General features: G+C 43.2%; 2 protein-coding genes and 1 long non-coding RNA gene across 5 annotated transcripts in view; 1 reads left to right on the top strand and 2 right to left on the bottom strand.

Moving 5' to 3' along the window:
- Positions 1–13,491, bottom strand: part of LOC310670895 (C-type lectin domain family 2 member B-like) — a 58,830-nt gene that overhangs the window by 761 nt on the left and 44,578 nt on the right. The window contains exons 1-4 of one of the 2 annotated variants that reach the window (XM_083426742.1): positions 3,775–3,931; positions 2,260–2,373; positions 1,324–1,514; positions 1,116–1,222 (exon numbers count right to left, since the gene is read on the bottom strand). In XM_083426742.1, coding sequence (XP_083282868.1) covers positions 1,116–1,222; positions 1,324–1,514; positions 2,260–2,373; positions 3,775–3,925 — 563 coding nt within the window. In that variant the 5' untranslated portion in view covers positions 3,926–3,931. Of the gene's footprint in view, positions 1–1,115; positions 1,223–1,323; positions 1,515–2,259; positions 2,374–3,774; positions 3,932–13,491 lie in introns of those variants that run through there. The other variant, XM_083426743.1, reaches the window with a different exon arrangement.
- Positions 1–13,491, top strand: part of LOC310671070 — a 38,979-nt gene that overhangs the window by 21,789 nt on the left and 3,699 nt on the right. The window lies entirely within an intron of this gene.
- Positions 1–13,491, bottom strand: part of LOC310670884 (C-type lectin domain family 2 member D-like) — a 291,130-nt gene that overhangs the window by 276,088 nt on the left and 1,551 nt on the right. The window lies entirely within an intron of this gene.

The raw sequence follows: 13,491 nt of genomic DNA, 5'->3' as shown, positions 1-13,491 counted from the left end.
CTGGTGTACCAGATGGAGCTGGCAGAATCGAGCTGCACTTCCATGGACAGCTGTGAGTCCAAGATGACCCCAAGGCTGTACAGCTGGTCCTTTAGGGGCCCAGTAACTCCATTCAGGACCAGGGAACCCCCCCCCCCAACATGCCTGTCCCCTGTCCCCTCTCCCCCAAAACTGTACTTCTATGTTGTTGGAATTCAGCCTCAACCCATTACCCACATTCCATAGAAAATATCCATTGAAATATCCCTGGGAACCAGCAGAAGACCAAGAGGAAGAAGATCGCCAAGCATAGGTGCAGGAAGGCCTTGAAGCAAATTTTCACCTGAAGAAGGCGTTTTCATTCATATTCATATAATACAAATATTCATATTTCAAGGCAGCTTTTCCACCAAAATATTTTCTTTAGAATCTGGCCTAGAAAGAAAACATCAAACTCTCGCTGCACTGTGACTGAAAATGAACTTCTATGTGTGCTGCTCACCACAAGGCGGAGCAAGAAGACTGGTCAGTTCCTCAACATTCAGGCAGGCTACTAGTAACAACTGTGAAACTACAAATGTGCCTTTGACAGTGGCGTGCAGTGAATTTTTTCATAGGGGAACAGTTAGGGCAAATGGCGCCATCTTGCGACTGGAGCGGGGTGAGGAACATCTCGCAAGTGATGTTGAGACACTGAAATGTCCAGCATCCCGTCTCCCTCTCTAAGACAGGCAAAAGTTTCCCAGGCTTTGGGAAGGAGGTGCCAGACTTTTATACGTCAATATTCTAATTTACTGGGAACATTTAGGGGACTAGCCTCGTCCCCCATGTCCACTGACCGCAGGTCACTGGGCTAGGACCAGGAGATTTGTAGCCCTTGTGGAATATATGCAGTGCCTTTTTTCCAGGGGTACTAGACACCTGCACATTTTTATTTTGCAAATGTTAAAAGCGTGGTACTTACTATAAGAATTTTGTGGTGAATACTGGCACCTTATTTTCTATATATATTAAAAGCACTGCATATGTGGCTTCTCAAAACACATCTGGGCAAGTATTCCTTGAGTCGAACTATTTTAACTGTTACACTGTTTTAAAGGGCTTGTTTATTACACATTTTCATTGTGGATGCTCACCAGTTATTGAAAATGGTGCCATCGATCCATTTCCAAGGCTCCTGGTCATTCATCCTTTGGAGACCAATCCAGTGGTCAGCAGGACCTTTGTGTCGTCTCAAGAAGCTCTTAATAAAGAAAAGAAGTGTGAATACATTTTCAACCCTCATCCAATAGAGGATCAACTCCATTTGGGGCTGCAGACTCTGCTCTGTATCTTCCCACTCACCATCTCTTCTGGGGAGTCAATCATGACCAAAGAGGCATTGAAAGAGGCACAGTAATTCTGGCTATAAGTCCAATTTCTGTCACTGTCCGAAAAATAGTAGCATTTCCTTTGGTAGCCAATCCAGCCGTCTGGACAGCACTCAGTTGGAGTGGAAGGAGGAGGTAGGGCGGTAGGCAATCCTGCACTTCTCACTAGAAAGGTATCAGAAAGTGAGGCAGATCACTATCTATAGCTTATAAATAGTCCTACCCAAAATAAAGGTCAGGCAATGTACTCCACTCATCAACATTATATCTGTGTGCTGCCTTTCCACAAAAGGAATCCTGCTCAAAGCAGCTTGCAACAAAGAAAATGGGAACACATCTCAAGCAGCATAAGGACAATCACATAAAAATATAGTATAACAACGTAATTGCAAATACACCACACACAAAAACTGTGTGCAGGAGGTCTCTGGTCAACCCCCATCATCTCCAGGTGGGGCTGGATAAGGGTGGGGAAATGAGGGTAGGAGGGAGGGCAGAAAGCCCAGTGCCCATCTCTGTCCCAAAACCCAGGAGGTTGCAGGACACAGAGCAGCTTCTCTTGTGGCTCAGCCATAGATCGTCAGCCTCAATTGACTATCCATGAAATACCCAGCCAGGGTCTAGTTGACTCTCCCTGAGATAGGCCTTTGATTAGAATTGTATCGTACAATTTAAATCACTTGAAATTGTGTGTGTATTGTGTGTGTGTATTGTATGTGCATATTGGTCTATTATTACAGTACATGAAGTCTACCTTGCCTGAATGTGGGCCTCCATCCGCAACTGCTTCCAGGCTACCTCAACTGAATACCAATAAAGCTATTTTAGCTACTGAGGAGAGGAGATCTGGGAGAGCAGGTGGCCTATTGATAACCTGGCAGAAGTTACAGCAAAATGGCTCTTCACTTACTTGATAAAGCATTGCTGCCCACGATGATGATGGTAATGATCAGAATGACATTAAGCACCAAGCTCAAAATTTTTATATTAAAAACGAGTCTCCATTTTCCATTATTGCACAAACCTGCAGAGGGAAATAAAGTGTTAATGTTTCCTTGGTTTCAGCAAGATGCCGGACAAGTCCTTCTAGAAACTCCAAAGTATCTGGAGGGCTCCAAGTCTACCAAGGCCTGGGTAGTCCACCCACATTGAAGGTGTGAGTTCAAGCTTGCATCACACCAAGATGTCATACCACTCGACAGCCCCACATAGAGCATGGTAGTAATCAAGTTTCTTTTTAAGAGCAAAAGTTGAAGGGACTGCAAGAACTGAGTGGAATGAGATACATGCCAAATGCCACATGGGTAATGCCAGAAGACAGAGGGCAGCACAACCCATTGTATGAATCATTAACGGTTAGCCAATGTATGTAACTGTTTGTATAAACGGAGCACTTGCTCTTTTAGAGGGATTGTAATCCCATCCAGAACAGGTAAGTAGCCTACCTCCTGGCAATGCAGCTGTTGTAACATCTGTCCTGCTAAGGTGGACTTCCAGAAGTTATGCTTGTCAGTGTAAGTTGCCTAATAGTGGCAGCCTTGTTAAATCCCCTGGCTGCCAAGATTGTTACCAGAAAACAGTGCCAGTCAAGGGAGCTGCAGTGCCATATACTGCTATATTATAACTGTGTACACAGGGCTTTGGAGCAGGGGTGAGTAACCGGCAGCCCCCCAGATGTTGCTGGACTCTAACTCCCATCAGCCCCAGCCATTCTCTGCCAGGGGATTTGCACAGTATCGTTTGCTTCTTGATTTGCTGAGAATTTTATTTATTTATTTATTAAAAAATTATAAACCACCCACTCAAATATAAATGTCAGTATGGTCTACTGTAATGTATACCATTCAACCCAATCAGATGGGCATCATATAACAACAACAACAAAAGCATTAAAGTGCCACTGTGCTAGTCAATGCTGTGGACCATGTGCCTGCATTTGCAGATTCCTGGTCTCTTCGCTTATCAGTGACTCTCCAGGTCTGTGTGCGGCAGGAATGGGGACCATGTGGTCCTCCAGATGTTTTTGGTCTACATTGGCCATGCTAGCAGGGAGTGATGGGAGGGAGTTGGAATCCAGCAACATTTGGCGAGCCACAAGCTCTCCATTCTTGGTGTACATGGAAGGGGAAGAACAGCCAGGAATCTCTCTCCTCAAGGGCAGCCTCACCCCCTTCTCCTTATGGCATGCCTGCGTGAGGAAGGATAGTTCCATCTGAGAGAGGAACTAAGAAGAGTCGGAGAAGCCTCCCTCGATTTTCACACAAGTGTCTATGTACCCATCCTTTTCCAATGGTTTTTAATTGCCTGAATAAATTAGCGTCTCCATGAATTTGATTAGTTGGCCTGCATTCTGCAGCTCTCATCCCAGCAGCAAATCCATAACTTTTCTGACAAACTCATGCCTTTCTCATCAGAACTCACTTACCATCTACACAATGGCCCTGTTTCAGAAAGAAGTCTTCTCTTGCTTTTTTGGTGCTTCCATTACTTATGATTCCACTATATTCCCCATTCTCTGCTGCATCTGGATTCATGGGGAGCCTTCGCTCTGTCTTTTTAGTTTCATAGAAACCCATCTTTTCTTTTCTTTGCAATTTCTTGAGATATAATATGTTTTCCACTTCCCTGTTTTGTCTTTGTGACTCCTTTTATTCCCAATGAAACGAAAGCCTCTTCAGAGTCTGAAACATCAATTCTGTGCTTTTGCCACACAAAAATTCATCACAACATCAGTTTTTGCCATAGCATCAACGTACCAAGATTCCTCTGTGGAGACAAAATTACAGAGCAGAGAAAAATAAATCATTTCTCCTTGAAGTCTATAAAGGTGCAATTTTGCTTCCATACTAGTATAGTCCCCCCAAAAAGCCCTAAAGGTGATCTTACGTATACTAATTTACAGAGCTGGAAAATTCATATATGAAATATTTTTTTCTTTTTAGTCTAAATGATTACAGTAATATTTCTACATCTACTTGATGAAATGAAAGCATTGAGAAAATTGAAAGGGAGGAGCCATTGATTTATATTTCCCCCCAGTCTCCTCCTACCCAGCTCCTCCTCCTCATAAGCCTTATGAGAAAATGTCGCTCTCCTCTGCACACGTTCCAGTTTGTCAACATCCTCCTTAAATGGTGGTGCCCAGAAATGGACACAGTTGATTACTCGAAGTCATCATTGTAGTCACAACAGGAAAACCTGTTTTCCCCTTTTACACTTCCTTTGCAATCTCACCATTTCCGCTCTTCGGGATTGAGGGTCGGGAAATTCTACGCTTTCCAGAGAAGAGCTGGCAATCCTCTGCCTATCTGGTTGCCTAGCATCTACGCCCCCTTCTTGGAAACTCTCTGTGCTTGCTCAAAATGCCTCAGTAAACCAATATCTTGGTAGGAAAGGGGGGGCTGGGTCTGCTTCCTCCTGCAGCCTGTCATATTCAGAGTCAGAGTCTGCCTTTCTTCCATCTCCTCCCTCACTAGACTCCGCCATGCTCCTGACCCATACTTAAGGGGCCATTACCAAGATTTTAGCCCTTGCTGGATCTAGGAGTTAGAAGGGTCTCAGGCATGCAGCCTAGCCCCCCCCCCCATCTCCTCCGCTAAACTTACAACAATATCTAATTGGGAAGCTACTATGCATATATAGGACCACCCACTGGCCTGGCATTGAGAAATAGAGAGAGCACCCCACTGGCCTGGCATTGAGAAATGGAGAGAGCACCCCACTGGCCTGGCATTGAGAAATAGAGAGAGCACCCCACTGGCCTGGCATTGAGAAATAGAGAGAGCACCCCACTGGCCTGGCATTGAGAAATGGAGAGAGCACCCCACTGGCCTGGCATTGAGAAATAGAGAGAGCACCCCACTGGCCTGGCATTGAGAAATAGAGAGAGCACCCCACTGGCCTGGCATTGAGAAATGGAGAGAGCACCCCACTGGCCTGGCATTGAGAAATAGAGAGAGCACCCCACTGGCCTGGCATTGAGAAATAGAGAGAGCACCCCACTGGCCTGGCATTGAGAAATAAGAGAGTAGCAGATGGCTACTGTTAACTCCCCTCAGTCTCCTCTTTCCCAGGCTAAACATAGCCAGCTCCTGCACCTCATTAAGCTTGGTTTCCAAGCCTTAAAAAAGAAATGTCGCTCTCCTCTGGACACGTTCCAGCTTATCAACATCCTCTGTAAATGGTGGTGGCCAGAAATGGACACAGTGCTCCAGGTGAGTGTTATGTATTGAAGTTCTCACCCTGGCTACCAGGGGGTATTGTGTATATAGTTTTCACTCAGGTCCACGTCAGTTAATTTAGGCGGCAAACCCTGGGGTGTTGTTGACAGCTGGCTGCCTATCAAAGCAGGACAGCTGAGCTGTTTGAGTTCAATTCAGTTCCAGCTTACTACTGTATAAAGAACCACTTGGAGAAATCTCTGTGTCGTCTGCTATGTCCACCCACAACTTAATAGTCAGGTCTGACCCACTTTAATAAAGGTGTCCGGCACAAAAACCTCCGAACAGATCTGCCTAAAATTTGGCAGGCTTAATCCAGAGAGGCTTATATTTCTGCAAATTTCTTCCACTTTTCTCTGAAGCCTGAACAACAGTATAGCCATTTTTTTATTCCCAATTATACTGAATGAGGGGGTGAGAACTTTGGGTTGCATTCCTAGCAGTGCCAAGAGAATGTTAAGTTAGCACATGGTTTCTCCTTGCCCAAGGGAACATTCTCCCCATCTCCTCCCTCATGACCCCCAAATGTAGCCTAGGCGTTTCTCCAATCAAACAAAGCAGTCCTTATATTATTGTAGAAATGTTTTTTCTTCAGCCATCAACTCTTCCTCCTCCCCTCCTCCTTTCCCCAATCTCCCTCTCCCCATCTGACCCTCTCCCTTTCCTCCCCCTCCCCATATTTTTCCCCTCCTATACACTGTAGAATTTTTTCCTTTTTTTTTTCTTTTTTGGCAGAACCACAAATTTGGGTCTGAGGATTGGTGTTTTCCCCTCTGGGTTTCCTTTTTTAAGGAAATTAAAAGCCACCTTTTGGAATAAGTCGTCTCTGTCCTGTCCAGTTACTGTATTTATTTTTCCCAATTTCAACTACAAATTGGTGATTTTCTTGAGTAAAAATGAGAGTACCCCTAAATATTTTTTTAGAAAAAGAGCACTGCTTATATTATTTTAGAAATCTTTTTGCTTCAGTCCCAAACCCTCTCCCCCTTCCTCCTCTCCTCCTTTCCCCAGTCTCCTGCCTCATCTCACCCTCTCCCTTTCCGCCCCCTCCCAATACTTCTCCCTCCCCCAATACATTTGTAGAATTCTTTTTACCTTCTGGCAGAATCAATCTAGCAGCTATGTTCTGCAGTGCAAGAATAGATATCTGCTGCTGATCAAGTCCACAAGAAGCAAAACAGAAAGAGTTTTCAAAGCGACTAGTTCCTGCTTTATATTCTCATCTTCCTCCCCCTCCCCCGCCTCCTCGCTGTCGCCAGCGAAGTCCTTGTCACCATTTCTGACTCCAGCCCCACCCAGCCTTTAATGTCACCCCCCAGCCTGAATCTAGAGATGGTTTCAGTTGCCCAAGGACTTCTGCCCTGCTTCAGAGAACAGGGCAACCCTCTCAGGGGCCAAAGACATTCTTGGGCACAAAGTGTAAAAGAATTTTTAGCATGATTTAAAATCAATCGCACAAACAAAGGGCAGGACCTCCCAGTGGGGAATGTGATCACCCTCAATGTGCAGAAGGAGAAACAGCTGCTGAAGTCCTGGTGCCATTTGGCAACATGGCTATTGCTGAGTTTGAGACTAACAAATGACAACCTTACAGTACTTTAGAGAAAATGCTATGGGAACGAAGCAAAAAGAAAATGCCTGCAGAAAGTTGAAAAGAGCATTGGCTTCTATAATTTTATGAAGCCTCTTCAGGGAGGAATGCAAAAGACAAAGAGATTTTAAAAATAGTGAAAGATCTTAATGTTTGGGAGGCAGCCAGTGCAAGGTTTCACAAAAGATGGCAAGCGTTTAGGTGCCCAAAATCTGCTCCATGAAAAATGGCTAAGTAGCACTGATACGGAGGGGGGGGGGGCATGTCTTCTTCACCTCCTCCTTCGCTACAATATATCCATTTATTTCCAATTGTCAATGACAAAAGGGACTAAAATCTATAAAATTCATAGAAAATCAACGTGCCAATTTGCTCAATTTCTCTAGAACTCCATGACACCTTCCCTGTCCTCCATAATCCCTCAAGCAAGGTGTTAAGACCCTAATCCTGTCAAATCACTCTGCCAAGCTTTTCCTCTGGGCAATGCCAGGTGGCAGACTATGCATACATGGACCATTGTCTTCTCATCACCTGGACTCAGGATGTGCTTATCTACGCATATCTCCAGCTCTGCATATTCCCCCCTCCCTCCTCCATATGTTAATCCTGTGGAACCCAACCTCTTCTTAATATATTCATGATGTAATCTGTGTAACCCAACCTCTTCTTAATGTATTCATGATGTAACTGGGATGTATTTTGCACTGTATTCTGGGATATGGAGGAAGTTTCAAAAGTTCATGTCACCCCTTTCTCGCTGTTCAATCTCGCCTTGAACCTTGTTGCGCAATAAACATGGATCTTCTGCAGTTTGCTCCTCTCTGGCTGAACTCATTTTCCTCCGCAGGGACCCGCGGACTTAGTCCGACGAGCTGGGTGGCAGAGCAGCCTCGCACTCAGATTTTGCCATAACAGATGGCGCCCAACGTGGGGCTGGAGGTTCTCCCGCGTTGCTGACCGGGGGCCCCGAAATCTTCAGCCGGCTCCGGGCCATTTTGCCTGGGAAGATCCTTTGGACCCCCGGCCATCTTCCGGGCGGTAATCAAAAGCCCCAGGAGTTCAGCCGGGGAGCAAAGAGGGATCCAGCCGGCTTATTCATCAATCCAGGGATCATAATTGAAGACACGTGAGTATAAGGAAATCCAGTGCACTGGTGGGAAGGGGGTGGAAGTCTCCTGGCAACTGAATTCTCTGCCCTCCTCTCTATCGTTCTTCTCACCTTTCTCTTGGTCCGGTTAGTGAGAGAGACCGTGGACCGCCGCTCAACCCGAAAGGGGGATTCTGAGCTCTATCTCTTTTCCTTAAAATCTCCAGCCAGCCGCACCAATTGGGAGTCCGAACGTAAGACGGAGAGACCCGACTTGAAAGACAGCCGACTCCCCGCAACGGGCATCCCAGTTGAAAGCAAGGGGTTGGAGCTCTCTTTCCGAACTTCCCTCAGCGCCCGGCAAGGGGGCAGGAAGGGGTCTGGCTTTCTGTCTCAATCCCAGCCGCACTGGTCAGTGCCACGTAACACGTGTATCGTGCGTGAGCCTGCTTCCAAAAGCAAGGGGGATTTTCGGTTCGAAACTCTGTCCAGGGACCACCCGATCTGGCACCGCATGGTGCGGGCGTCCAGTAGGGCCCCTTTTCCTGAGATTGTGACGATAGGTAGGAGGTTGCCAGGAGGGATAGCCCAGGAGGATTGGGCAGGATCAGGCAGAGTGGAAAGGAACCCCAGGTTATTGAATAGTGAGTAAGGATAAGGATAAAAGGAAATAGGATAGTTAGAGCTCGTTAAAAACCCCCATAGGAAGTTGCCAAGCAACAGGAGAAACCCCAAAATAAACCCCTATACAGGTTACCCCAAATCCTAATCAACCCCTCTCTTTCTCCCGTCCCTATCCCAGACACCCCCCCCAAAAAAGGAAAAACAACAAAAAAGCAACAACAGCAACGCATGCATATATAAAAACGGGTACCCAGACAACCAAGCGTTGTGAGCCCTGCCAGTTTGATTAACTGGTGGTGTGTTTCAAGGGGCAAGGAGGCTCATAAAACCATGTGGGACCTTCCTACTAATTTCACTTAATGAAGCCAAAAAGGAAGCGGCCCAACTCCTTGCAATAACCAACTAAAGGATGAGAATATATATGTTTACATGTTGTCTGCTATATGTGTTGTCTGTTAATTCATATATGAGAATATGTATGTTTACATGTTGTCTGTTACATGTTGTCTGTTACGTGTGTTGTCTGTTCCTTCTGTCTCTGACAGACTGCCTTTCTTAAGGCTGCATAGTTTAAACTACAAGCTTGCTCCAAAATTTTAAATCTAAGAAAGCCATGTTGGGCCTTATCAATCTTAAACAAGACAAAAATGAGAATGAAGTGTGCAAATGTTTGTTATTTGAGAGAGGCTCTAAAAGAGAGTTTTCCTCCCAAGTGGTAAAATCCTGTGTATGTGCTACTTGTGTTCTGAAAAGAGGATTACCCCACCTCCTTCCTAAGTGAGGAGGGTGATTTTAAGTCTAATGGTAAATTATGTTTTGTTGTAACTTTTGAGTTTGTGAGTACACCTGTGTTCCAGTCTATTTTGGAATGTGAAGTTAACCTAATGTTGCTGCTGCAAAAGCCTAGTTGAGCACAATTGCTCTCTCAAGCTAAAATGCAGTGTATGTATTAGATTAAGCATATTCCTATGAAAGGATGGTGTTCTTTCTAAGAATATCTGAGTCCAGTTTTAACTTTGATTTGGTTGGACAGAAGAGTTATTGTAAGGCTCCTGATATCAGTCTCTATAAGACTTCCTGGTCTCTTTTCTTAGAAAATGCCCCCCCTTGTCTCATTCTATCTCTTTCAGGTTTTTTTTTCTTCTTACTTCTGTGCCAGGTAAATTTACTACCAAGTAAGCTTCCTTTAAAGGAAACTGCAAAAGGGGGGGGCATAGATTAGGCTTACTATTCCTCTGCAAGTTCAGGAAAATTGTTCACTTTTGTAGATTAGGCTTACTATTCCTCTGCAAGTTCAGGAAAATTGTTCACTTTTGTATTCCTTTTAAATCAAATCTATGGCTGTTTTAACTATCCTCTCCCTATCTTAGGAAAAACGTTCACTTCAATCTTCACTCAAACTAGCTTCAAGATCTGCTAAAAGGGTTCCGTATAAAGTTGGGTGCTTTTATTTTCCTCTTCCTTAGTACATGGTAGGAGCATGGCTTGTGGTCTCTTCAAACAGTAGTGTCTGTGTACATAAGTATGTGTGTGTCTCTTTGGTAGTACAAATCTTGCTATGCACCCTGTATTTTGGGGTTGGACTAGATGACCCCAGGGTCCCTTTCAACTTTCCCAATTTGTGGCTGTGTGGAGGGCCATGTGTCTGCAAGCATGTGATGAGTTGAAATTCAGCCCAACTTTGCTCTTTGTTTTTTTTAAAAAGGTGAGAGGTGAAAGCCATGATGTTTTGAAGCAGAACTGGTGATATCAGGCATTTGAGTGATTACAGTGTTTATCATTTTGTCTATTATTAAAAAAAATCAGACTTAAAAGTCTACTCAAAGTTTAAGCACATACAAATTCATAATCAAGCAGAATCAGCCTTTACCATCCTGTAAATAAAGGGCAGGAAAATTTGTCTGCAAATGGTAATGCTGAAATGAATGAGAATATTAAGATCTTATGAATTCGGACTCTGGCCATTTTTCCCATATATAAGGGCGTGGCATTGTTCCGCGAATGACCAGAGGGAAATCACACAAAATGATAGCCCTTTCCTGTAAATAAAGGAAGCAATCCCTTGCTTGGGCTGAAGGAAACATGATCCCTTAGGAAACTGCTAGCTTTGGTGAATACTTGAATTGCTGAGGTTTTTTTTTTTTTTTTGTTTTTTGTTTTAAAATCTAACCCTATTTTTTAAATCTACTCCGTACCCTTCCCTTCCTTTATTCTAATTTAGCCAAAAGATGCAACATTTCAATGGTGTAAAAGGTTTGCTGAAATATGAACTCTGCACATGCACAGAGGTTAGGTCAGCTTAAAAAAAAAGGAAAATAAAAGAGAGAGAGAGGAAGGGGGGGGGGATAGGAGGTTTGGAGAGCGTGGGCTGCAGGGAGAAACTCATCCAAATTCCCTTATGAAAAACCTGGAACCATTGAGGGAAAATCACCCTTAATGTGTCCTTTGCTCCAGGGGCTACGTAAGACAAAAGGGTTAAGTACTGGACCATCAAAAGTAAAGAGGTTTCCAAGTTTCAAATCTTAACATGCCAAATTCTTTTCACAGGTAAATATCAAAGCACTCCCACTGTGAGTCTCCTCTCAGTAGTTTCCCCAATCTAACATGCAAAATTCTTTTACAGTTTTCCCACTGAGTTTGTCTTTTATCTGGTTTTGTTTTGTGAGTACTATATACCTATTGCCTATTGTGTTCAAATTAACAAAGGTTTTGTCCCTTCATTTCTTCCACAGCCAAACTAAGTGAAGGAAATTAAATGTAAATGATTATAATATTTAAATGGATAAAAGGCTTTTAACTATGAGTTTGTATTCACAGCGTCCCAAGAAAGAAAATTTTAGAATATTCTCTCCCTTCTTGACTATTATCTTCCTCCTAAAAAAACAAAACAAAACAAAAAACAACTAATTATGTCTTCAGATCCCAACCCCCCCAACCCCTTTGCAGGCCTATTTCAAAGGATTTTTTTTTTTTAAGCCAATGCCTCACAGTGGCCACAACAATTTCTTCCTATAAAAGACTTGAGAAACTGACTAATTGAATTTTGAAGAACATTTTATCTTTTGACTACAACCCAAGAAAGAAAGGACTTAGAAAGCTATAACATTTCAGCGACGTTTGGAAGGGCTGCTAACTTCCTCCCATTGACTCAAAGGCAGGCAAGAAATGCCCTTGTGCCCAAGTTTGGAAATACATGTAAAAGCAGCAAGAATTGTCTCAAGATCACATTATTGCCGCAAGATATGGTGTAGAATTAATAATTTGTATGTTTTGTGTATTATGTGTTATTATGTAGGGGTGCTGAAATGTGTAATGTGTCTGATAGTGTGTTATCTCCACAAAGGGGGGACAAAATTTCTGTGTGTAATTGTTTCTGTATAATGTAGGGTACATAACTATGAACAACAGAGGGATATGGCTTACACCACAAGTTTTTCAGGGAGGATTCTCATATATTACATGCTTTCCGATAGAGCAGGCTATCTTTAGATTAAGTCAACTGATGATCATATTTCCTTGTCCCACCTGGCACTCTACAGAGTGCCAACCTTCCCTACCCATTTATTTATGTATTTAACATTTTCTATACCCGAAGTTCCCGGAAAGAGATTCCCTTTTACTATTTCTTTCTTTCTGTTCCAGAAAACTATTTCAAATCTCTTCTATGACTTCTCTGTATCTCTTGCAGATTCAGTACTGTCTTTAAGTAGCAATTGTTCTCTATTTATTTATTAATCTTGGGTTTCCCGTATAGCTGTGAAATTAATCTAACCACAACTAAGTATTATTCTTGGAACCATATTTTATCAGGTAGTTTTGAAGCAACACTCTTTATTATTATTTGAGATGTTTTGATTAGAATGCCAAATGAAAAGGGGTGTAGATCACGTCCCAAATTTTATTTATTTATTTGAGGACACAACTACCATATGTGGAATAAGGTTCCTTCACTTTCCTTACATCTCCAACATATTATTACTATTATTGATAACAAGAAATGTGTATATGCCTTGATGTAGCAGGAATGGTCCCTTATAGAGTTAAATTGACTCATTTGGAGAAGTGCCCCTTTTAAGAATGGTTTTGTTTAACATATTGGTTTTGAAAAGTTGAGAACCATGGGGCAAGATAAATTCAAATTGGACTCAGTTTGAATTGGGCAAGTGTATCCAGGCTGCAATTAGCTTTTTGGTCCTTAAAGTGCAAGTGAGCAACTTCCCATGACTGCAAGACCAGAGCCTATAATAATAAAATACCATAGAATGGCCAAGGCAAAGACATTTCTCTCATGACGTGTCCAAACCTGCCATGCAACATGGTTAAAATGAAAGGCCTGAGGGGATTCAACAGGATGTGTTACTGTACCACTATGCCGGTGTGAGACCACAGAAGAGCTAGCTTGCACCTGAAAACACAAAAACTGATTTTTTCCCCAGTCAGTAGTGGACCTTCCTGCTAAATGTAAGGCATACACCACTATAGAAAAATGTTTCTCCCAAGAGCTAGAATGGCACAAGTAATTTAGTAACAAAATACAACAGATGTTCTTTTAAGTAATATCCTATACCCAGCTATCTGCACTGCTATATTTGCAAATGACCATAAGAGGCATGGCTTGCA

This window comes from Podarcis tiliguerta, assembly GCF_965153285.1.
Source record: "Podarcis tiliguerta genome assembly, chromosome: 2".
Taxonomy (NCBI): Eukaryota; Metazoa; Chordata; class Lepidosauria; order Squamata; family Lacertidae; genus Podarcis; species Podarcis tiliguerta.
The sequence above is the reverse complement of the archived record's forward strand: the minus strand, read 5'-3'. Positions and strand labels throughout refer to the sequence as shown.